The sequence below is a fragment of the Chlamydotis macqueenii genome, chromosome 9 (genome assembly GCF_036417535.1).
Source record: "Chlamydotis macqueenii isolate bChlMac1 chromosome 9, bChlMac1.mat, whole genome shotgun sequence".
In the NCBI taxonomy this organism is placed as follows: Eukaryota; Metazoa; Chordata; class Aves; order Otidiformes; family Otididae; genus Chlamydotis; species Chlamydotis macqueenii.
The window spans coordinates 7,013,270-7,039,121 of NC_141564.1; the positions used below are offsets into that span (position 1 = coordinate 7,013,270).

Consider the following 25,852-nt stretch of genomic DNA (forward strand, 5'->3'; position numbering starts at 1 on the left):
TGGGCACCTGAATCTCTGCTGTCCCTTGGTGGCAGAGCAAGTAGAGCCTCCACCAGCTGGGGGAACTGGGGCTGCCTTCACCCAGCTCCTTCCTTCCTGTAGCAGCTCACACCCAGAGCTGGCTGCTGGGCAAAGCCAAGGGGACACAGGGCATGGAGCAACCACCACAGTATCCACACTTAAAAATCTTGTGTGTGTTTGGTGTTGCAGCCATTTAGGATATCAGCTCAAGAATGGAATTAGTATGTTGTCTTCTACTAAGCTGTGCTGGTTTGTAGTGACCACTGCACAGGGCCAGTACATGAATGTTATTTATAGGCCTAGTGTCTACAGCCTTTGCGGTAATATGGCTCAGAACAGTATTGTAGAGCTGGGTTTGACTGCTTGTGGTTGTTTTGAATCATGACCTTGTCCAGTCTTGGCATGTTGGGTGTTTGCAGTGTTGTGGCAGAGACTGTATGGAAATACAAACGTGTATATAGGCATCACATCTGAATCTAAAGCGCCATGCGAGACAGCAGCCTAACGCAGCTTTCCTCACCTGACCAAATGAAACAGTTCTAGCAGGAGATTAAGAAAAGACAGGTTGCTAAGGAGTTGTGACTTAGTATTTTTAGTATCCCAATTCACACCTGTAGTGCCCAGGAGTCAGGACTTGTTGTACCAAGCACTATCTAATTATGAAGTGAGAAGATTTCTACTAGATGTCAAGAAAGGGGAACCAGGGACTGCGGTATCCTGTCGCTGCCTGATTTACTCTGCATCGAGCTGCTTTTGCAAAACTCCTTTGTCATACTGAAAAGCCTGTGGCCACAACAGCAGGGTTCTGCCAGTCAAGGCAACTAAAATGAGAAGCTGTGTGGAACAGGTTTTTTGATATATTCAAAAGCAGAATAGTAGAGGATCTCAGAAGATCCCCAAGATTCAAGACAACTTCTTCTTCTTGAATCAGTCTTCTTTACCTAGCATGGGACATTTGCAATATGAAGAGGTTAGTGGTTTGGTGGTTTTTTTTTGTTTTGGTTTTTTTTGTTTGTTTGTTTGGTTGGGTTTTTTTTAGTATAATTAGCTGGAAGAACCTTCTGTAGGGACTTCAAAAGAAATTACTCATTTTTATATTTACAGATACTAACCAAAACCAAAGGCTAGGCAGCCTCCTTTGGCTGACAGTGAGACATTGTGAAGGTTTTTTGTTCTTTTCCTTCCCTTTATCTGATACTCAGATTTTCTCTGCCCCATTTTCAAATAAAAGGACAGACAGCAATTCTTAGTTCAGTGAAGAAAGGATCTAAAACTGTGCGTGCGTTGAGAGAGAGATCACCAGAAAGTAGGTGAAGGGGAATCATAAGTTTTGGATCACCAAAAACCTGCAGGGTTACTCTCTCAAGAGAAGGTGAGGAAAGAAAACAGATACTAAACTGTGCACGGTTCTTTTGAGGCAGGGAGACCATCTTTGAGAGCCAGGTTGTGGAAATTGCCAAGCAATCTCTGTCGGCCCAGTATGTCCACCAGCACCTACCAGTGTTGCACAGACTTTGGCACAGTGCTGTTAATCCAAGGGAGATGTTTCCATGGGAGACAGGAGCAACAAAATCATTTCAGCATGTTCTTTGCAATGTGTTCCATTAAAATTAAATCATGCACACACATGAAAAGGAAAGCCGTGCACTGTTTCTGGCTTACTGCCTGCTGTGAGCCCAAAGAGATGCTGACCTTTTGATGATTCAGAGCGATTTGCTAGCAACGCAGTTTGTATCTGCTTTAAAATGTTTTCTTTAACCTTATTTGTAAAACAAATTTAGATTAATTTGCCTTCAAGCTATAACTGATTCTGTAACTTGCTGTATCTTTTGGGGGAAGGGTCATTAGTGGGCAGAGAGCTCTGGGAACTGTATGCTCCCCTTTCCTTTTCTTCTGCAAAGAGCCAGGATGCAACACTTCTTCATAAATCCCTGTGTTGGATGAGCTGCAGCTGAACTGTTTTGGATACATTGTCCTATCTGTACAGTATATTCCTCACTGTCCAAAGAAATAATGGTGAAAGAGGAAGCAAAAAAGGAGAGAGAAAGGAAGTATCTCAAAATTAAGTCATGGGAGAGGCAGTGGAATCGGGAGCTGTCCTGCCAAGAGGGGAAAGGATGGGAAATGTCCCAAGGGGATGTGCTGATGGGAGAGCACAGAGCAAGGGTACTGCTGCAGGCGGCAGCAAGAGGAGAGTGGGGCAAGTTTGTGGCATCAGTGACAGAAAGATGTCTTAATGTAACATTAAGTAAAATTTTCTAAAGAAAATGGTTTCTATTCAGGTGCCTGAGAAATGGTAGCATAAAAAAGATGCACCAGCAATCACTCTTAAATGTGAGAATAACCAAACAGAAACATCCAGGGCTATGTCCATCCCCAGGTTGTATGGTTAAAATCAGGGCATCAGAAAATGTAAAAATCCTGTTAAGCAGGTATGCTTTGTATTCTGTAGTACATGTGGACTTCAAAACTGTTGGTGAGGTGAAGAGGGGAGTCAGTCAGGTTTTGACATGGTTTTCATCTACAGCCAAACTGGAACCAGAAACTAGAAACTTTGGAGATGTGTGAGCCTTAGGTCAAAGTCTTGTTCAAACCTGAGCGTTCAACCCCAGGCCCCACTCCTTTCCAGTCTTTGAAACCAAAGAAGATAGCAGAAGAGTGTGTGGCTGATTTCCAGGTACTGCTGCGGCACTGGCCCAGCAATCCCTCTTACAAACCCCTGAGTGGTCGTGTGCTTCCCCCTCCAGCCGCTGCAGGCAGAGCTGGGGGATGTGGGATGTGGGTTCCATGCTGAGCCATGAGCACCCCGGGGTAGCTGGGGGTAAAAAGAGCGATTCTGTCAAAGATCGGGGCTGTTCGGGGTAAACGGGAGTGTGGCGCTTGGATCCCACCTTAACCTGGAGTGACAGGTGCCACCCAATGGGGAGAGGTATGAGGAGTGGGTTAGCCAAAAGTTACTTAAAATGATACTTAAACCACTTTTAAACCTTAAAGTATTTCAAGCTCCTTAAGCCACTTTTAGGCTTTAGGTGGGTTTAAAATGCTTAAAACACTTTAAGGCCTTAGAGGAGTCTAAGCTGTTTAAGCTGATTTAGAGCTTTGGAGTTACTTAAGTTCTCTGGCTTTGAGTGCTTAAGGAGGTTTTGAGGTCCTTGAGCTCTTAATTGTAAAGGCCTTTCTGAACATTTGGAGTGAGAGGCTGCATACCTCCTCCTGTGACCTGCGCCCAGGGGCTCCTCCCTGAATGCCTCCCAGGCAGTGTCTGAACAGCCAGCTTTCCCTGGGTACAATTTCATCCTCCCCTTTGTGGACAAAAAATAAAAGCCAGGAGTGGGACATCCATTTGGCAGGGATGAATGGCTTCTCCAGGTGTGTGGACCACCTTCCTCCATGCCCTGGTGCGTGTTGTGTGAGTAGAATAAACAGTGTGTGAGGGCTGTTATGCTGAAGTGCTGCGCTTACCACTGAGAAGTCCCAGCCAGGAGGATGACAGCCTACCCCAGAGGACATCCTAATGTCCTTGTAATTACTGTGTTAGCAATTGCTCATTTTCCACCTGAACAGAGTGTTGCTGGACCTCAGGGAACATATCTGTCCCTGTCAAGTTAACATTTTCAGACTCACCATTTTCAAGAGGTATTTGTGGGTAATATCAAGAGTCAACATTTCTTTTCTTTTGTGTTTTTTACTGCCCTGATGTCCGAAGACCAGCTCTGTAGGGCCAGCCAGTAACACTTCTAGCTGTGACTTGGTGTAACTGCTCAGGAAGAGACGCATGTATGGCCTGGCTCTTTCTTTTGTGCGCCTTCCTAGGTGTGTTTAAGATCCTTGGTAGGCTGTATCTCGATATGATGTATTTAAATGGCATTGAAGGACATAGATTTGTCTAACTGCTCGTAAAATCATCTACATGTTGGCTGTGTGGCATCCTGTGGCACAGTTCAATTCTGCACCACAGGGAGAAAGTACTGCTTTGTATGAAGCTTCTTGCCTGGTGATTTCACTGGGCACCCATCAGCCTTGCACTATGAATAACCATTTTGTAGGCCTTCACCATTCACCTTTCTCTATTGCAGCTTCAAGGTCTGTACTGGCCTAGAAACTCTTCCCACTTTTGATTCATGGTGCTCTTTGTGCCTTGTCTAGTTCCTCTCTTCCTTTGAGTCATTCCTGATATGCAGACTTTCTGACCCTGATGGAGCAAGCCGATGTTTTCTTAAATCTGTCTGCAGCTCATTTAGTCAGTCATTTGTGTTGGATATTGCTTGTGTTACATTTGTCAGCATAGAATTTCATGTGCCATTTTGTCACCCTGTCACTCAGAATTGTATTTGCTTGTTTGGTAAGAGTTTGAAAGTATATGTCACTTATACCAGAAAATAAATGTCTCATAGACGTAAGTTTAAATAAGTATCCTCTTGAAACCTGTATGAAAGGTTAAAATGGAAGCTGTTTTATAGCTTTACTTTAAGCACTACCAGCAGCTGCAACATTTAACTATAAACTGTGATACAAAGACAACCTTTTGCAGAGTGCTAGCAGGTTCCAGATTTGCTCCTGTTATTTCCTTATGCCGAAGCTTAAAGATGTTAGCTCCCAAAATCAGCAGACTCCCTTAATACACAGGTCATGGGAGAGTGGTGGTTGTGGGACTGAGGATACTGACAGGATCTAGATGAGTAGGTGTCCTCCCCAGCTACAGGTAACTATCCCCACTCTTCCCTAAGAACTTTCCTGGCCTATTTCAGCCCAAAGTAAAATGGTCTAAAGCAATTTCAGTCAATTTATTTTGCATAATAAAAATCAGCCCCCATATCTTAGATGAGGAATTGAGAACTTCTTGCATCACTCTGGAGTTTGAAAAATCTCATTGAACTGGACTCAGATGGACACACGCCTGGCTTGCTCTCTCACGCTGTACTCTTCACACTGAAATAACATGGAGCACAGCTATGCCTCCTCCGCTTTCTGCAAGGGTTGCTTCCCTCCTCCTGTAGCACTTGATAGAGGGAGCTTTCAGCTTCTTGCCTGCTGCGGGGGGACCCTCCTCCTCTTCCCATCTGTTCAAACCACTTCTGAGGGGGAATTGGGACTCAGATGATATAAATAAAAGGAATAACGTAATTAATGCCAGTCAGAATGGTTTTGTGGAAAATAGTTCTTACCAAGTAAGTGTGATGACAAATTGTGACTGTTTGGCAAATGGAGGCAGCTGTACTAGATGACACATGAGGAGTTTGACTACAGGCACTGATTTAAAAAGCAGCACTATACAATATCAGTGTAGCACACTTAACTGGATTAAGATCTTGGCTGACTGGCATCTCAGACTTGTTACAAAGAATCACTGTCAAATAAAAAAAATGTGAATGGAGATCTGCAGTGTTTGGTAAGTGCCTGAGTCCTCCACTATCCTTACTCTGTGCTTAAAAATCTGTGCTGAAAAAATATGCAGCTGATACAGTAGGCAAAAGGGCAACAAATACCCAGGGCATGGCTTGACTGGGGGCATGGTGTGCAGGTCTGAAGCAATGAATGCAACCCACTGCCCATGTGGGGACATGTGGCCGGTGTAACGCTGTGGCAAGGAGGGCGTGTGTCATCCTGGAACACAGAGGGGCAGCAAGAAACAATGAATTGCTGTGGCTGTGGAGTTGTGTCAGTGGTTCTGGCACGCTGCAGCCGGGCAGCAAGTCTTAGCTAGCTCAGATTCCTCCCTGGCAGCAAAGGGAGACAGGACCCCCAGGGGCTTGGATAATTCATCATGCTGAGATAGATGCCGAAGATGAACCCTTCCCTGGGGTGCCTGTCTCTCCCCACAAAGGGGAGATGCTTCGTAAAGACAATCAAGATAACTCATTCAGACTACGTGCCTGCTGTTCAGATGATGGAAGCTTTATGAGATAAATTTAATCTCTGTTGTCCACGGTTAAACAGTAAAGCTCGAAGTTTGGAAAGGAAGCAAGAGCAAGCTGTCAGGCTAATGTGAAAACTATCCCGTGGGTTCAGTGCAAGGGAGAGGCTAGCTGGCTTCTAGCCATGTTCAGAAAAAGTATTTGTACTTTGCATGAGAGAAGGCAGAAGAAAAACACTGAAAGCAAAGTGACAGGTGAAGGAACTGGGCTGAGGGATGCTTTGCCTCTGGGGTCAGGACTGCTGCAGGGTATAAATGTTTGATGTGCTGACCCATGTCAGCTGCAGTGTGTAACGCATAAGTTCTGGGGTGGGCAAGCAACAAATGCAGGCTTCACAGCAACTATTTTAGTTCACCAGGGAGGGCTTGGGTTCAGGTGCCCTTTGTGGAATGTGTCTATTTTAGGGACGCAGAGCTGAAAAGTAATTCCATTTTATTGGGACCTTCTCCCTGAAATGCCCTGTTCCCAGTATCTTCTGATGCTCCTGGGTTCATTTTTGCTATTCAAATTTTATTCAATTAGAAGAAGCAGCTCAAAGATAAGTATTTCCTAAAGGAATCTTAATCCCTCCTTCTGTAAGTTGTCGAGATCTTTTATCTCTGTTAATATTGCCTGGAGCTCCTGTCAGAACAAGACCAGAACACAGGAGGTAATTATGTCAAGGTGTCCAGCCTGAGACAAACAGGGACCCAGTAGCTGGAATGCAAACGAGCCCATAGGCTTGGCACACCAGATCTGTTCGCCCACGCGTAATGGACTTCATTAGGGGCAGCCACTGCAATAGCCCTGGCTGCGTCTCCTGTTTGGCAGCCTGTGCCTAGGCATTGCCTGGAGGGGTAATACAGCATTCTTCCCCTCTCCATCTTTCTGTGATACGCTGAGCAACCTGCACAAGCACTGCTCTACTGGTGCCTTCCCTGAGCGTGTGCCGCGTTTGTAAATGAGCGGTGGGGCTGTAGCTGCATGGGCAGCAGGGAAAGCAGCTGCAGATGTGCAGAAATGCCAATGCAGTATTAGAGCTGCAGTCCATTTTCAGTTTCAAAGCATCAGTGTTAGTACTGCCTTTGGATTGCAAACACTGCTGTCTACAAACTTAAATAGAAATACAAACTTAAATGAAAAAGAAAAACAGCCAATTTTTGTTTTTACTGCTGCCAGCTGCAGTAGCTGAAGTAGCTGTAGGTGGCTGGGTTTGCATTCTCTTCTAATTTTTCTCTTCTAGAGACTGGTTTGGGGCCACTTGAGAACATGTACTGAGTTGTCCTTGATATTACAAAGCCAGCACACAAATGTTGTTTCATATGGAAATTAATAGTTGTTTTTCAACCTTGCTTTAATCGCAAAGATCAAAACCTGAAGTAAGATGAGCCTTTTGAGTGTAGGAGCTGCCATGCCTGGAAATGGTGAGCATTCCCTTCAACACCCGCTTCTCTGGAAGATAAGCGGCTCTCACAATATAGCTGGTTGATTGTTCCACGCTCTAACGCACTTTGCAGAAAACCCTTCTATCTGCTGATGTGTTTTATCATTCCTGGGACAGGGAGTGAGAGCCCTAGCCCTTTTTTCCCCTGCTAACAGTATGCTCCTGGGAGAGGAAGCTGCAGCATGCTCAGCCCCAGTGGGAGCAGCTCTGCTTGCTGTGGTGACATGCAGTACCCTAGGTGCTTCTGTGCCATGGAAATGTCCGTCCTGCTCAGAGCTACCCTTCAGTATTTGCTCCGGGAAACGGACAGTTACACTGGGTAAATTTGGTATTTCTCTATCAGCCTAGGAATTGGACTGGATACAGTTGGAAAAAAAATAGTGTAATATACAGACTGGTACAGATTGAGGGCTAACATAAAAATGAACTCTAAACATGGTGGTAGTTAAACACTTTCCATCATTTGTGTCTGCACCCCTGCCCCCCATCCCCAGTATACAAGCAGACTGAAGCGGTGCAGGGAGGAGACTGGGCAGAGCCTGCCAGCCTGCAGTCATGGAGGTGTTTCAAATGCTGCTGTACTAAAGTAGCTGAGGCAATCCAAAACATATATAAAGTAATTTTTTCCTCTTTATTTCTTGCTTTATTCCATATTGATCATTCCTCCCTACAAACATGGTGTTCAGTGTCAGTTAATCAAATCCTGGTCTGTATTTGTTTTTAGTCACACTTTTGCACGAGAATTGCCTGTGGCAGTGGCTTGTCTGCTCACCTGAGCCGATTTGGCCAGGCTGGCGATCAGTCAGTTGTGATTTCTGTATTTGGCAAATCATAGTCACAGTGTGGCTGTTGTTGAATAGAGAAAATTTAAGGTAGTAATATTAGTGGATGTATTAAAATACTGGCTGAGGATTTGGTGACTCCGAGATGTCCCCTTGTAAGCTGGGTCTATCAACCCTAACGTGCTGTTAATGCTAGGTCAGGCTTGATCTCTTGTCTTCTCATCAAGATACTGAGATCTGACAGCTTGGTACTGTAAGGTATTAATGCCTTCGCATCATCAGGGCTCTACTTGTGTGATCATCAAAACGCTATAGAGGAATGCCACTCTTTCCAAAGATTTATTAGCATCTGCCCTGTCAGCCAGCCCTTACCCACAGGGATACGTAACTCCGTGTGGTATGGCAGCAGCTCAGCGTGACCTGGTGGTACGGCTTTACCTAAGTGCAAGTGACTCCCCAACAGTCTGTGTGGGATCTGGCTCCTCTCTGTAGGGGTGGCCAGGCACTCAGCCTCAGCCACCCCATCACGCTGTCACGGCTCTTCTCTCCCTACAGAAGGGAGGAGCTGGGCTCAGCTTGTGGTCTGCACAGTCACTGGTCACTGAAGTCGGACTGCTAAAGCAAATGGATGGGCTGTGCACAGGCAGATTGCTCAAAGCAGCAGCAGAGCTCTGTTCCAAGAGTAGCTAACACCCCCCATCAGCCACAGCCCAGCTGTTGTTCTGTAACTGAGGTCTGATAGCTGATTTTTCGAAAAATACACACTTCTACATCCACTCTCTAGTCATCACTACTTTATGTTAGAAAGCTAAAACCTCCAAGTCTCTAGAAGCCTGACAAGATCTACAAGTGTTTCAAAAATATGAATAAAGGGTTTATTCATAATTCTGAGTAAGCTTCAAGCTTGTAGAACTATATGCAGTATGCCTGTTAATTGAGCTCTGTGTAAAAAGCACCACACAGCTCTATCAGCTGTATGCATTGTCAAGCCAAATATCCTTTCCCTCCACAGCTCATTTGGACAAATACCTGCCTGCCCTTTGACTGGGCGTAGCTGCCTCTGCTGTATGGCGCATTCATCACCATCTCTTGACATTTGGTTTTCTGAGAATAATGATACTACTTCTCTACTTCCCTTGTGATCAAACCCTGTCCTTGCTGTAGAAGCTTGGTCTAGTGAGACACTGTTTAAGACTCTTGGGTTATTTTCCCACCGTGCCACTACCTGGCTGTATGACAGCATCATGTCCCTTGTGTTCCCTGCTTGCTGGCCCTCACCACAGCAACTGCTCACCTCTGTGAAGAGCAGAAATCTGCAGCAAGGACGCACACAGCCCTGCGGTGGTGCAGCGGAGGGCAGCTGAGAAAACACAGTGTGGGGAGTGTGGGCACGCTGGCTATGTAGATAGCCTCTCATCCTCTCCTTCCCATCTCCCTGTTATTTTTGTCAAAATGGAAACACTGCATTAAGCTGTTTCTGGTTCAGTGAAGGGGCATTTGCTATTCAAAGGCAGACCATATTTGAATTTTCTTTCAAATGCCTCATTAATTCTCTCCTTATTTACTGTATGTGCGATTATCCTGATCCTCTTTTACAATATGCATCTTTCTTCTTTGGGGAGGGGCAAAAATAGTAACCCAGAGCAGCAGATAATGAACTGTGTGGCTGAGCAACGTAAGGTGCCCAGCATGGATGACGTGTGTTATGTGACTGTGGTGGTGCTGCTGCAGTGTTGTGCGATATACCATGGATGGTGGGGTTTGGACAGGTTTTCTCTTTCTCCCTCATGGCTCAGACTGCTCTTTCCATTGTCTTCCCACAATTTATCATTGCACTGTTTTCCTAGAGAAAAACAGGGCTTCAGTGCCACTCCAGAATGGCTGAGTAAGTCCTTTTCAGCAGGATGCCAGTATACATTATGCATTATTGGGGAAATCCTTGGTGTTCAGACAACCCCAGTCATGCTCAGGCCCTGAGAAGCCTGTGTGTGTACTCTGTAGTTGTTGGAATTCAAAGGAGACTTGGACATGATAAGCCTGTGGGCATCAGGCAGGCACTCCTGTTGTAGTGGCCAGCAGGCCCAGCTTACAAATACTCCTCTGCAACAGGTCCCAAATGTTACTACACTACACCACAGCTCCGGTGTGAATAGCTGATAATGGCATCAGGCAGGTATAGACAAAGTCGTCGCTGTGTCAGGAGCCCCCTCACAGCCTCTAGCCATGTGGGGTCTATTGTTTGGTTTGCTTTGGTTTTTGTCAATTGTCAGGGGTCCTTTTTTCCCTGGAGTAGGCCCTCTGTGGGACATGTAGCAAATAACCATTGTCCCTCAGCGTAAGTACTTAAACTCTCCAGGAGACTTATTTTAAGCAGCTTAAGTGCTAAGTTTAACCACTTTACAGATTTAAGGTTCTGTCCATGCTAGAGTAGCTCTGTGGCCTCAGAATACTTTCTGCTCTAAAGTGTGTCTTTAAACATTGACGTTCAGGTTTTATTTCAAGGTTTTCCAAAGGAGGGCTGCCCTGGCAGCACAAGAGCATCCTCCACCAGCAATGTACCACTGAGCCTTGTTTGCTGGCCGAGACAAAGTCACCAGTAAGAAATTCCATAGCCTCACATTTATGTGCTTTCTGGTAGTCAGTGAACTGTGTCCAAGTGATTCTGAATAAATCCTATTGAGAGCAAGGTCAGCCGAAGCAACTGCCAGACTCACCAACCCCTCTTCGTGTTGCTCATGGGGAGTAAACAGTTACGAATGCTTGTTTGGCTCAGCACCAATGGTGCCAGAGCTGCAGCCACGGTGGCTGACTGCGCTGCTTTCTTGGGAGGAGCTCACACTTTGACTTGCTCTGTCCACAGCTCATCAGTGATGGCAGCGTGGTGTATGCAGAAGCCCTCTGGGACCATGTCACGATGGATGACCAAGAGCTCGGATTCAAGGCTGGCGATGTCATTGAAGTAATGGATGCTACCAACAAGGAGTGGTGGTGGGGGAGGATTCTCGACAGCGAAGGCTGGTTTCCAGCCAGCTTTGTACGGGTAAGAGCCTGATGTTTCTTTATGCCTCTCCATTAGCATTAAGTGTTTGTTCTTTTTCTTCAGGTTTAGTGTTCTGTAGTGACTCCTGAGCACTGTCACTACTAGAGATAGTTGGTTCAACATCTTGTTACTATTCCTCTACATGTGGCTACAGTACATGAGGCTCTCTCAGCTGAACTGCCACCCATGTGGAGAAATCCCTTCTTTACATGAGTAAATCAGGGCAAGGGTGGTTCAGTTCCAGACTCTGGAGCTACGTTGAGATGTGCCAGCTAAGGAGCTGCCCTGCGTGGTGGTTTGTGGCCTGGGCTCCTGCTTACCCATCTGTATATTGGCTAGTTTGTGCCCAAGCACACCGCATCTCCTTCCAAGAGTGAGCAACAAATCCTCTCCTAGAGGAATCCCAGATGCAGCTGGTAGAGTCAGCATTCTGGTGTCCACTACAGACAGTACGGATGAGCACGGCATCAAAGTTAGCTGTCTCTATCTGGGCTGTGTCCAGTGCAATGCCACATCCCAAAGCATGCAACCACCTGACTCATGCACGCACCTTCTCTTAGCCCTAGAGTTTTAAAAACATCAGGCTGCTGGGCTACCACGCAGCACTGTATTCCAGGCATTTAATAATGGAATGTCTTGGAGGTCATGTGGGACAACTGATGGGGGAGGGGATATGAAACACTTGAGGCGTGTGGGCCAAGGTTCTCCCCTGGTGCAAGCTACAAAGACCACACAGAAATAGCTGTACAGAACAGGCCAGACAGTCCCAGCTCTATACTCAGAGGTTGGAATAATTTCCAACAGAGCATTCTGAAACACTTCCGAATTCTCTCTGCAAGCTGGGAATAAAACAAGAGTCTGGGTAACTGTGCACTCGTTTCCTGCTGTGAGGAGAGAGGCTTTTTTCCTTTCTTTGGGCTGTGACTGTTGGTGTGCATGCCTGACTCTGCTTTTGCCACTTCAGTGCAGGCTCCTCTGTACTGCAAAGCCCATCAGGTGCCTACGGGCAGAGGTTCTCAGCCCTTTAGCTCTTTATCTGGGTCACCTGAGATCACAAGTGACCCAAAACCAGGTGAAGCATGAAAGAAGGTGATATGAGGTGATCCTATGTCTGTAGCAGAAGTCCTTGGGAAGTGGGGCAGATAGTGCTATAAAAGTTTTCAAATGCTTTGTTATAGATTGTGGGAGACAATCTCAGCTGGGTAACTGTTCCAAACGGCAGGTGTTTTTGCAAGTAAGATTGCTAGGGCCAAACTCTCAGCACTGGTGGGGATGGGACTGTTTTTTTTGCAGTCAAAACACAGGCCTTTTTTTTTTTTTTTTTTTTTTTTTTTTTGCCTTTCATGTTACTGATAAGTTGAATTTGTTGTCCTGTCTGGCAAAAACCTGTGATAGTACTTCAGGGGAAAGCAGACTAGTGCTAGTCATTAGGGATGGAAAGAACAAGTCCTTTTAGCACAGTAATTACAAGCAACCCAAGCATCTGAGTGAAGAGTTCCTACTAATTATGAGTGGATCTGAAGCTACTGCTGGGAAGGCCGGTGTGTTTGCGGACTTGGATAAATCTGCAGGTACCTCTGTTACCCCACACAAGTTTCAGGCCAAGGTCTGAGTTTAGGACTAGCCAATGTTGTTCTGCTCACAGTGAAGGAAAACCAGGATTGCACATCTTGAGGGCTTCACCAGGTGTAAACAGTGAGTAAATGTAATCTATGCCTATGTTGACAAAGGATGAGTATGCACAGCTTTTTATACATATGTGGATCAAGTGGTAAGTAATCCTGCCTAGAAGAAACTATGTTAGAAGTTTAAAGCAGTTCTGCGTCATTGTACTGTATGTATGCGTGTTCTTACTAAAGTGTTTTTCACTTCTTCTTTGTGCTGAGTTGTGTACAAAATATTCCCGTGGGAGCTCTTAAGAGCTACAGTACTACTACATAAAAGAAAGCTCACAAGTGAAATGCACCAATAATTGCCTGCTCTTAACAAAGGTACTGTGCTGTTGCTGGCAGTACAGACTCTGTAGGGCCCCGGCCTACAAAACACCGTTTTTTTTTCTCTGCTCAAGCTGTGCTGCCATCTGATGGGCGCTATGAAGGAACCACGAGTTTCACCCACAGCCCTGTAATGTAATGCCACTTCTTACCACATTATATGCCCACTGGCACATGTATCTGCTTTTATAATAACAATAAATGATCTTTAAATAATCTTGGGGAAGCAGATACCAAGAGGCCATCTGTTATTCATAGTATGAGAACAACAATAAAGCTGTATTAAAAAGCAGCTGTTTACTGGTTTCCCCCCTCCCTCCCTAAGCACCCCTTCACCGGTACCTAAACAGATTCCACTTGATAAACCATTTCCTGTCCTGATTTTGTATGTATTCTTCCTGGAGGACTCCATATTGTTCCTGTGACTTCTGTCCACAAAAGATGCCTGCTTAAAACCACCCACATCACACAGCAGGGAGCAGCTGTCGTGTGGCTTGAAAGCACCCTCCCAAAACTGACTCTGGCCTTAGCTTCCTCAAGCGGAAAATATGTTTACAAGTGATATACGCTTCACTCCTTATCCTAGCTCAATCTTTGCCTGCCATTCGATCAACTGTCCCAAACTTCTTTTTCTTGGAAGAGTCATGTTCAGCAATACAAACGGTGAACATCTTTTGTGTCTGGCACAGCTTCGAGTAAACCAGGATGAGCCCATGGAAGATTATCCGCTGAAGGTAGAGGGTGGCAAAGAGGACGACTCCAGCAGTGGCACCCGCCGCTTTGGGATGGGGCAGACCACCAAAGATCAAATGAGGACCAATGTAATCAATGAGATCATAAGCACAGAGAGAGACTACATCAAGCACCTGAAGGACATTTGTGAGGTAATGGAATAAAAGGGGAAGTGAATGTAAGAACTTGTCTGAAGGATAACAGAGTATGTCCCATTCTTGCCCAGAGAGTGACACTAAGCTGGTAACTTTTCTTTTCTGAAAATGAGACTGTATTTCCATCAGAGCCTGCTCTGCAAAATGGCACTGCATGCTCAGAAAACAGAAGACAATTCATTACAGCAACATCCCAAATGCCTCTGTATTTGGAGCACCCACTTGGGCTCTGATTAAATTGAATTAATTGAATTTCCCAAGCCAGAGAAAAATAAATGTCTAGCATCGCTGTCGTCTTTAATAGATGTTCTGAGGTAATATAATCAGCAACTCCAGCCTGCAGGCAAGTCATGCTCTGATCAAAACAACTGGGGGATGTTCAGCCAATTAGGTCTTTCCCTTGCAAATATACCGAGTACTGCGACACCTCTTCCAGAAGAGACACGTTGTCATACACAGTGGGGCAAATGAAGGTACTTTGGTATTGCTGGTATTTGGTATTATCTTTTTTTCTGTTGATAAAGAGTTTAGCAGGAACACAGTTCTTCACTGAAATGACACAATAATGCCTTCCAGGAGAGCCAGCTGGGGCAAAGCAGCACACATGTAACAAACAAGCCTCTCCTCCTGCAGTGTCCCCCATGTTCTTTGTGCCCTCCTTCTCCCCTGGGTTGACCAGGCATTTCCTAACACCAGATCCACAACTGGATTTAATTGGCCTAAACTTATGGTGGCTCGGTACTGGGTCAGAACGCCCCATAGTCTGTAGGCAAAGGTGTTTTTAACAGGAGAGAAAGCAGCTCTGGGACTCCTTCAAGAGTGGATTACAGTATTGTTTAAGGCAGTGATGTAACTCTGGCTCGGTTTCTATTTCTACCGTATTTTGGGTGGTAGTAGAGGAAATAATAGCTAAAACATGGATGCACCTGTGCAGGAAGAGGGTACAAGAACATGTTGTGCAACTGACTACAGTCCATGAGGTTTTCTGTTAATAACCAAAGGCTACAAAGCAAATGCCCAGGGAGCTTTCCAATTTGCTTTCCTCCTAGGGTTATATTAAGCAGTGCCGCAAAAGAGCTGACATGTTTACAGAAGAGCAGCTGAAGACAATCTTTGGGAATATTGAGGATATCTACAGGTGCCAGAAGAAATTTGTTAAAGCACTTGAGAAGAAATTCAACAAAGACCACCCACATTTGAGTGAGGTTGGCTCATGCTTCTTGGAATATGTAAGTAAATTCAACTTCATGGGAAAGGGGGAGCTGAGCATGGATTAAGCCAGGTGATTTAGAAACCGATCTGACAGAACTGAAGCTGTGTTTAAAAAAAACCCACCCAACCAAATTAAACACCACCTCCCCACCAAAGACCCTCTAGCTCTTGTGGCTGTGGAAAGTACATTTTCAAAGTGCCTCAGCTTGTGAGCGCTCCCTGCCAGGCCATGCTACTTTAGGCAAAAACATAGGAAGATTACAAGATCTCAAGCTCGACCTGAGTTTACCGCTATGGTTATTTCAGGTCAGTGCAGGATCAGCAACTGCTGATCCGGTCATTACAAACATTCAGCTGAGCACAGGCCAGAATACATGGAAATGTCTCCAGTCGCTCAGATATGCTGCACGTGCTGTAACTTGCAATATACCCTGCCCATCCCTGGCTTTAGGTCTCTGGGGTAACAAAAATGACCAGCAGCCCCATGTGACACAGGAGTAGGGTCTACACAGGGAACTCACGCATAGCAGTCTGAGCCAGCCCATCACCCTAAAGAACACGCACAGTAAATCCCTTAATTTCCCTTGCAGCAAACGGAGTTTCAGATATACTCGGAATACTGCAACAACCACCCCAACGCCTGCATGGAGCTGTCCCGCCTCACCAAAGTTAACAAGTACGTCTACTTCTTTGAAGCCTGCCGCCTGCTGCAGAAGATGATCGACATCTCTCTGGATGGGTTTCTGCTGACTCCTGTGCAGAAAATCTGCAAATACCCACTGCAACTGGCTGAACTGCTCAAATACACCAACCCCCAACACAGGTAGGTCAGCACAGTAGGAGGGAAGGAACGAGCCTCGTCCCACGGAAATGGACTAATGCAGAATCGTATGTTGAGAGGAGCTTGCCAAGAGCAGCCGATACCACTATTCTGTGTTACTTCATAGAAACTAAGGGGAAAAAAAAAAGTATTTTTCTATCGAATACATCATTTTCCATTACAGTAGCACTGGGCTTTCCTGTCTGTTACAGACCTGGAGCTGCAAGGTCCACCTCATAATGGTACTTTCCTATTTTATTTGGCGCACGTATCTGTCATACCAGCACACACATGCTTTGGTGCTAAATGTTTCCAGTGGTGGTGGTGGCGGCGTTGAAAACTTTTCTCCAAAAGCACTGGTTGAATATACTCTAAAATGTCCATGTACCTACAGGTAGGCATGAATTTTGTCCAGTGCTTCCCCAGTGGGACGTTGTGGCCTACAGCAGTCCAGCCATGCACACTCAGTGCCTCTTTAGCAGTGGCTCAGAAGCCTCCAAATCCACTGCTCTGTTTCAGGGTGAAGGCACTGCCTTCGGCTCAAATAACTATGTCACTTAATCAGGCATCTGAAATAATTAGCTACAGAAATAAAACATGAAAAAAATCTGTTTTAAAGAAAAGTGTTGATATCGGTCCATTGTGGCTTGACTTAATTTTGCCTTATTACAGCACTGCTATTTCTCAGAATGGTTTTAAGCATGTCTTATTGTATCTATAAGCATGTTGTTCTGAAGCTGACCTCTTAACAGAAAGCTCCTTAATGCAGTACACCGATGTTTTGAAAATAGCGTTAGAGACGAGTTGTACAGAACAACTCCTTCCTGGTTACTCTCAACTCAGCAGAAGCAGCTCATGGCAGCAGATGGTGTGTGTGGGAGAGCAGATCAGTTTCTGTCCTACTCTACCAGATAAACCATTGGCTCCTATGTGAAATGAAGCCAGTTATTACTGAACTGCCTTACCTAAGCATGATAGAATCAGTCCCTATATGAAAACAGTGCCACTATTAATATACTGTATTATGTTGCGTAAAAAAAACCTCGAGGCTTGGAAAGACCTCTGAGATTCTTCCAGCAACTTGTATTTACACCTCTGTGGGTGAATTTGATTGTTTACCCCTTTCCCTTCCACAAATTGGGATTGGATTTGTTACAAGACTATAATCTGTGCCTCAAAAACCAGTATGTGGCTGAAAAGCTGCCCACAGAATCACGTACCTCCAACATCCAGTATAAAACAGCTGGGATAACTGCAAGTGAAACTCCTGTTTCCTGCTCTCCAGCCCTAGGCTATGCTACCCTGCACCTTTGGAGTGTAGGAACAATAAGCACATGTCATTTTGTCAAGCCTAACACCTCTGCCCTACCCTAGGGATTTTAAAGATGTCGAAGCTGCCTTAAATGCCATGAAGAACGTTGCTCGGCTCATCAATGAGAGAAAGCGGCGGCTGGAGAACATTGACAAAATTGCTCAGTGGCAGAGTTCAATAGAAGACTGGGAGGTAAGAGACTTATTTTTCACCATGAATTGAATGTTCTGTGTTGCCCCTTTCCCCTTCTTCCAACAGCTTCTGCCTACAGTCAGATTTTCATAAGGATTACTATCTACCCGCTGCCTCAGTTCTGCTGCCCCTCTTCATGTGTTTTATTTTTATTTAAACAGATGTGATCTTTTAGTACAACTGAAATGGTCTAGCACATAACTCAGCTAGACCAGCTGCCTTTGTATATTCCCTGGGATTTTTGCTTCCCCATTTTCATTGCAGCATAAAATTAGCATGTAGGTTGGTGACATCCTATTATTTTCTTGGCCTCCATTTTATCTTGAGTGATTTCAAACTCTCAAGATGGGCAGAATTGGCTTAATAGGCCACTTTACTCTTGCATAAAGGCAAGCTCAATACAGCGACAAAGGAAGCAAAGGTTCCCTGTAGAGTCAATTAAAAAAATTGCTAAATAAAAGAAAGAAAACTACTAATTTTCTAAATCCTAGACTCAATAAAATCATACTGTCTCCCACCCCAAGGATGTTAGGATAGATTCTCAGCTCTCTGCTGATGTGTGTCCTTTAGTGTCAGGGATAGATCCGCTGTCCTGAGCAGACTTCCTGGAAAAAGATTTTTTTCATTTAACACACTATATTTCTTATGAAATTCAGTTCCCATTCCCTGGGTGCCAAGGGCACAGTGTCTCCCTGATGTGACAAGGACTGTCCTCCAGCACAGAGGCTCCCTCTCATTCCCAGGGGTTTTGTCAGCAGGAATTCAGGCCACACAGGCCCCTCAGCCAGGCTGAGGTTCGCCTACAAGACTACAGGCGTATTTCTCCTGCCCCGTTTTCAGATGGCTGAGACCAACCTGTTCCTTGTGCTGTTCTCAGGGTGAAGATGTCCTAGTCAGAAGCTCGGAACTCATCTATTCCGGGGAATTAACCAAAATCTCACACCCTCAAGCCAAGAGCCAACAGAGAATGTTCTTCCTCTTTGATCACCAGCTTGTCTGCTGCAAGAAGGTAAGGTAACCTCCCTAGCCAGGCACAAATGCTATCTACTGCAACGCTGACAAATTTGAGTGCATTCGCTCTCTACCCCTTTGTTTTCTTAATACTTACTGGCATCATATGTGCTTCTGGCACAGACATTTTTTTTTTATGTGCATGTGTTGCAGTCTTTTCTCTCATGTCCTGATGTGTTCTGTGCACCTGGCCACAGCAATAAGCTACAGGAATTCACTACTGGCCTAATTCTTATTGCAAGAGAGGAAAGCATTGCACTGCTTCAAGGGTTAGTGTATGAATTTATTTTACACAACTCAAGTACGAGCATTGTCACCCATTTTCCTTTAAACACGTGTTGATTGTTTTATTTTTTTTTTAACTGCACTGCCATGTGAGATTAATACCATATTCAGAAGGTAACTGCAGCTTTGCTGAAGAGCTGTGGGCTTTGCCAGTCAGTAAGGCCACATTAACATCATATGTAAGTACAGCCCATGCTATTTTTCTTAACCTAAGTAATAAAAGAGATCTTCCTTCATAGAGCAAATGAAAGGTATCTTGCATTGGAATTTCAGAGCTGAGCATGCAGATTTTTTTTTTTTTTTCCTTCATAATCCATGGCATACAGGTAGCTCCAGGTAACTTAGGCATAAGACTTTCACTATTTTATGACTGCTTTCAAATTTACTTTCATTGTCAACATGAAAAACCCAAAAGCCAATTACATTTTTTGGCTTTTAACTGGGCCTGTAGGATTTAAACACTATTTTCTGACATTGGTTTAATGAGGACTTGGGATCATGTGTACTAACACACGCTTGCTTCTCATGCAGAGCTCTTCAGGGCAGCTGATATCGCACAGCGATGCCAGCATATCCTGACCACACCACTAGAACAAACCATGTGATTTCCCTCACTGCCAATGGTGTCAACAGAAGCTTAGCACTCCACAATTCCATAAACTCAAATCCAATATAATTTTTTTTCTTACAGGACTGTCAAGAAGATTAAATACTCCACCATATCAAAGAAAATACAAGTTTAAGGAAGGGATAGGAAGCTGTAACATCTGTATAAAGCTGTGTGATCTCTCTCACAGGACCTTCTGCGGCGGGACATCTTATATTATAAGAGTCGGATCAACATGGATGATATGGAAATACTGGATGTAGAAGATGGGAAGGACAAGGACTTCAATGTCAGTGTGAAAAATGCATTTAAGTTGCACTGCCAAGACACTGAGGAAGTCCACTTATTCTGTGCAAAAAAGCCTGAGCAGAAACAGCGCTGGCTGAAGGCATTTGAGAATGAAAGGAGCCAGGTTCAGCTCGACCAGGAGACAGGTATGGAAAGAGTAATGGTGTGGAGCAGAGGTGGTTATTTGCCTTTTTTTTTGGTGGTTTTTTTGGTTGTTTTTCTCCTCCTTTTTTTTTTTTTTTTTTTTAACCACTAGCCAATGCATAGGAGTGAAAGCGAGGAAGCCAATCCATGCTCCTGTTCAACTCTGGGCTGTTGAATTGCACATTCTGAACACATCTGTGCAATTGGAAAAAAAAAAAATACAAATGACCCTGAGCTGACACTGCAATATGTCCTCAGGGAGGCTGAGGTGTCTTTACTGAGTTCAGGCAGGGCTGACAAAATGGTCAATACATGACATACAGCTTCCATTATTTTGCAGTAAAATGCGAGTGCCCAATTTGGCACTATCTATACAAAACATGTTCAGTCAAGAGTTCTCCTTGTGAAGAGAGGGTTTTCATTGTTTTGTCCAAATCCTGCTTAAATCAGACATGTGTGATCTAATGAGATCTGAACCACAGCTGGTCTGGACTCATTTCTTCACCCAGAAAAGTGTATGGGGGAAAGGGCAGGCAGTAAACCTTGCATGAGAAGTAGGGAAGAGTTGTGCAGTGCAGCACAGGCTGGGGGGAGCAGTACATTCCCCTTCCAGCTTTGGGAATAATTTTAGCTTGTGACCTTTCACCTCAGGCATTTTCCTACACCCATATTTCCCTTACTGTATATGCCAGTGTCTTCCCATGCAATACAAAATGATGACCTGCTGCTGACAAACTGTATTTTATCTTCAAGGTTTTTCAATCACAGAGGTGCAGAAAAAGCAGGCAATGCTGAATGCCAGCAAGCACCACACTGGGAAGCCTAAGGGTGAGTCACACCTGAACACACAAACACTGCTAGAACTGGAGGTGGGGGGGCTGGTTCTACATTTACTACATGGGAATAGTTTCAATGAAGTGGCAGGAACAAACTCTTGAGAAGGCCAGATGGTGAGCTCTGAGGTGACAATCTGCAGTATAGTCAGACAGCTGGAGTCAGGAAACTATTCTGAATTAGAGGGGAGCGGCTTTGTACCCACTTGCTGAGCACTGTGCCAGAAACCACAGTTAAGTACAAGCAGGCAGCTTCTGTTCAGAAGCCAGGCTCCCCAAGCAGTATGGCATTTCCTTTATGAAAAGACAAGATGAAGTTTTATAGTAATCTCCATGGTGCAGACGGTCACCAAGGTCACTGGAGTCAGGGACTCTTCCTGCCTGGCAGTTGTGCCTGTAGAAAATGCTTTGAAACCTGTGATTCTGGCAGAATGCCAGGGATAGGTACTGTGCTTATTGACAGAGCTGTTTGTTAAAACTTTAAGAGATAAGGAAAATTTAGCAGCAGCCAAGAGAATGTGAACTCAAGCAAGAGAAAGGTAGGATCCTGTGCCCACAGCACTGTCAGCTGTGATGCTACCCCCCCCTCTTTATACCCAGAGGAACAGATGTCACTTGCTTTCCTCTGGACCCACTGAAAGGCAACCACTTCCTCATGGTGATACCAGCAGCAGTTAAATCCCAGCCAGCTCTCCAGTAAGAAAGCTTGGCTAAATATCAAAATAAGTAAGTCAGAGGTAACATTTGGCTGCAAATAGAGGGAAGTTTGGAAGGAGGCCAGACCTCTCTAACAGAGCGAAGCCCTAGGGGTGAAGCAGTACAGGAGACCCCCCAAGCCAGCCCTCTCGGCAGGATAGGCACTGGCCATTACCACTCAGAAATCCAGTGCAGAAGTTGTAACAGGCAACAGAGGCACATGGACATCTGCTTTTTCTCCCAAAACAACCAAAGGCACCAGTTAAGTTTGGGACTAATAACAAGCTCCAGCTATTTAGCCCTGCTGTCATGTTGACAGAACACCTGTCAGTTACGCTTCACATTTCTGGGACTTCAACTGCATCAACTCTAATCCTGAAAAGCAGTGCTGAAACTAAGGGTAATACAAAGACAAACCTAATTCACTTACCTGTGGCTTTAACAGGGACTGGGCAGGGGGTGAGGAAGGGAGCTGTGCACAACTAACATGCTTCCTCCTCTCCTTCCCATCACAGCTGTCACCAGGCCATACTACGACTTTCTGATGCGTCAGAAGCATCCCACCCTGCCTACTACACTCCCTCAGCAGCAAGTCTTCATGCTGGCAGAGCCCAAGCGCAAGCCCTCGAACTTCTGGCAGAACATCAGCAGGCTGACGCCCTTCCGAAAATAAGGGCAGCCCTGTGTTTGTGCCTGAACCTTTCTGAGAAAGCACTTTATCTGTCAGTCCTGGAGATGGAGCCCAGGTTCTTCCAATCCTTTGTTTACAGAGGATGGCACATGAGCTCCTGCCTGCCCTAGTTATTCTGTAGACCGACTGACCACACTGGCTCTGAGTTGAGACACTGCGTGTGTGCTTGCACACACACGTGCACCAGTCCCACTGAGCCAGCCTTGCACAGCACCCAAGAAGCAAACTTCCAGGAAAAGATCGTAGGAGGAAGTCTGACATTTCATCTGAAAAGCTTCTGCTTGTCAGCTGTACTCTGACTCACTCCTGCCTGCTGTGAACACTGCTGCTGTCTGGCAGCTGTCAGAGAGGGGACAGCAGCTGATAGACCTGCCAGCTGTGTGTCTGCTGACATGCTCAGACCAACAGTTCAGAGTCACTGACATGATACATTTTCCATGGAGGGATAAACCCTTCTGCTCTCAGCCCACCCCCACTCCCACGTTTCTCAAAGACATGATCCTCCTACACATGTCTAATTCAGTTAGCCTTTGCAAGCACTCAGACAAGAGAACAGTGAGTATTGCACTGTGACCTTTTTCTTTCCTTTAGTTCAACACCACTGATGAACTAAATAGTATGTGAAACTGTGCCAATCAAACTGCAGCATGAGTAAAGTTCAAGAATTTCTCTAGTGGGTTTAAGTTACATAACTTAGAGAAAAATGTGCCTAATACCATACTGAATTCCTTAGATTCTCGTCTGTCTCCATCATTCTGCCATATTTCCTGGCCAATGAAAATGCTCATTGTTTATAATGTGTTTATTTATGGTAAAAATCAGAACTGTGTATTTTGTAAGTCTGTAATTGTTCCTGTCAGATGTTGTTAACCTGCTGCCTGTTTTGTGTTTTTTGGTTTTTGGTTTTTTTTTAAAGAAAGGTCAATATTTGCAAACTTAGCTCCCAGAAGCTCCCCACTTCAACTGAAAGAGTAAAACCATAGTTGTTATGCAAACTCAGAGTATTACTACAAGTTTCTGACACCTTTAAAAAATGGACAGACACTTTTTAAAAGGCCTGAATTTGGCATTAAGAGCCTCACTTTAAGTACTGAAGTTTCAAACTGTGGCCAAAAAGAATTAATTTAAATGTTGGTTAGCAAAAGGAAAGATTTGCCTTACCGCAGCGAGAGTTAGAAGCCATACAGACTGAATTCCTTAGCTTAGGAGACATCCTATGACATCAGAAGGAAGACACCTGCTCATTCCAACACTAAGCTAGTGTGAGTAAGCATTAATGTAACGGTCTGCAGAGCTCAGCAGCAAGTCCAGTGTTTGTTGATGCTGTAGCTGACCAAAGTCTGGTCATCCTGGGATATCTGAATTCAGTAGCATGTACAAAGTTATTCTTGCACTATATCTTCCCCCCAGACCAGGGGCACCATTTACTTTCATAAAGAAACTTGTAAAAGTGACTCTCAGCCTGTGTTTGTCTCCAACACGTCTAGCTGTGTGAACTTGGTCCTCTTCAATGTCACTATAGAGATTCTGCTCTTGTGGTTTAAAAAAAAAAACCAAACAACAAACCCCACAACCACAAACCAACTGCCCACTAATCAATAGAAGCAATGCTAGAAGGTTACCCTCAACAAAACCATCCTTTGGATGAGAGACCTGTGAAGTAGCAGCCATACCTGTGACATGCTGGTCATTTAGAACACGAACGTTAGCGAGTCATCAACACCCACATTCCTGCCAGTTACTTCTTAAATGGAAAACCTATCTAGCAAACAAACAAACAAAAAAAAAGCTGAAGAGGGATGCACAAGCCCACTTTGAGCAGCTTGGAATTAAAGATGAACAGCAAAAAACCCCCAAGAAGTAAGAAAGAAACATACTTGAAAGAGAATGCAGCTGCTTCTCCTGGCACCTGCAACCTTTCTCCCCTGCCCCTCTTCCTGGGAAAACACGCAGCTCCATCCTCTTCTCCTAGGCAGAACTGGCTGTGTCATCACCATTCAATATGGTCCTACACAGAAGAGTGACTAAAACACCTCCTCTTCCTCCCTGCAAACTTCCTTCTCATGCAGAAGCACTCTTCCCTTGTGCACACCTTCACCCTCCCCCCAACCCCCCACCCTGGTGCCTTGGCACATCTCACAGCAGGTGGGAAAACAAGCCAGCAGGCCACTGCAGGAATGGCCTTCAAGCACCGCACAAACAGATGTGGTTCATTAAAACTGGGAGGGGAAAAAAAGAAAACCAACAGCCCAATCAGCCTTTATTTGTGCATTAGATCTGCATTATCAGCTTTACAGTGCTCAGCACTGTTCCTCTTCACCCCCTCCTTGCCCTTTCAACCCATACACCTTCCAAAAGCCCTGTCTGGATTCCCCGCATGGGCCACAGCACAGTGGCAGTCTAAGCTTTAGCAGTCAACATGACAGTGTTCTCAGTCAGGTTTGGTGGGTGCTGGTTTTTTTTTTGTTTTGTTGTTTTTTTTTTGGACAGTTGGACCTCTATCTGAACCAAGAACCAGAACATTCTCTACAGTTGAGAGAGCACAGTGTCAATGCTTGAGAGAGGGGGCTGGGGGAACTTGACTGACTAACTTACTTAAACTACTTACTACTTTGCAAGTACAGAAATTAGCAGTTACAGATTCTGCCCCCCCCCCCCCGCCCCACTTCACCTGCAGCCCCTGTTCCCACAGCTACACCTGTAATGCCCTTTTACAGGAAGACCCATTCACCCTGTCCACAAGCTTAAGTATTTGCACTCGTGCACTCGCTCCCTCTTGCCCTTCAGGGGACCTACCCAGCACTTGCTGCCCAACTAAGCCCTAAGCTTAAGCCTAAGATGCTGCTGCACACACCCTGAGCAGCGCAACAGTCCCATGGGACATTACAGCACCTATAGTGCTGGCTGTCTTGACTTGACTTACCCTTGCTGCACTGCCACAGCCACAACAGTGCCCATCACAGCCAGCAGCCCTCAGTACCAGAAGACAATTGTTACTTTTATGTTTATCCTAAGTGTCTGTACCCTCCTTTCCTTATCCATGGTATGTTTGTTTTGATTGGCCAGGAAGGAGGGGTGGGGGTGTGTAAATCTGTTGGCATTGAAATGATCACTTTTCCAAGCTTACCAGCTCCCCAGTACGTGGGGGAGGAATGCTGGATTGGACAAGTGAACCTAGGCTGGAAGGGACCTTGGGACAATGCCTGTCCCCAGCAAAACCAACTGTGAAGCTACATTAATCAGGTTGTTCATAGTCTTGTCCAGTTGCTATCTATCTGATGGTGCTCAAGCATGCATATTTCCCCAAAAACCTCTTTGGGTCCCTGTTCCATACCTCACTGAGCCCATTATGAGAAAAAAATAAGAAGTTATTCTATCATCTATTCAGTATCCCTTGCTGCAACTTCTGATCTATTTGTATGTTGCTTTGTACACTCAGCTTTACACCTACACAGAGGCCACTCCAGTACAAATCCTGACCTCTTCTACTGTTTGAAATGAGGTGACAGTGGCACAGTACCCTAAAGTGTAGCAGCTTTGAAGGGCAATTAAAAAAAAAAAAAAAAAAGCCCATCATCCCCATACTAAAACACACATAAGAATTGGCTAGTATTATCTGTGTAGCACTACTCTGAACAGTAAATATGCATGAAGTTGTTTAAATTATCCGACTATTTACCATCTCTTCCCGAACTTCAT

At 45.1% G+C, this 25,852-nt stretch overlaps 1 protein-coding gene across 3 annotated transcripts in view; it reads left to right on the forward strand.

Moving 5' to 3' along the window:
* The window catches only part of ARHGEF4 (Rho guanine nucleotide exchange factor 4), a 220,272-nt gene extending 196,665 nt beyond the window's left edge, over positions 1 to 23,607 (forward strand). For 2 of the 3 annotated variants that reach the window (XM_086754340.1, XM_086754342.1), the window contains 9 exons: positions 11,002 to 11,181; positions 13,865 to 14,059; positions 15,112 to 15,291; positions 15,865 to 16,097; positions 17,469 to 17,598; positions 18,476 to 18,607; positions 19,692 to 19,935; positions 20,687 to 20,761; positions 21,978 to 23,607. In XM_086754340.1, the coding sequence (XP_086610466.1) occupies positions 11,002 to 11,181; positions 13,865 to 14,059; positions 15,112 to 15,291; positions 15,865 to 16,097; positions 17,469 to 17,598; positions 18,476 to 18,607; positions 19,692 to 19,935; positions 20,687 to 20,761; positions 21,978 to 22,135 (1,527 nt within the window). In that variant the 3' untranslated portion in view covers positions 22,136 to 23,607. Of the gene's footprint in view, positions 1 to 11,001; positions 11,182 to 13,864; positions 14,060 to 15,111; positions 15,292 to 15,864; positions 16,098 to 16,488; positions 16,635 to 17,468; positions 17,599 to 18,475; positions 18,608 to 19,691; positions 19,936 to 20,686; positions 20,762 to 21,977 lie in introns of those variants that run through there. The other variant, XM_086754341.1, reaches the window with a different exon arrangement.
* Positions 23,608 to 25,852: the final 2,245 nt, after the last annotated feature.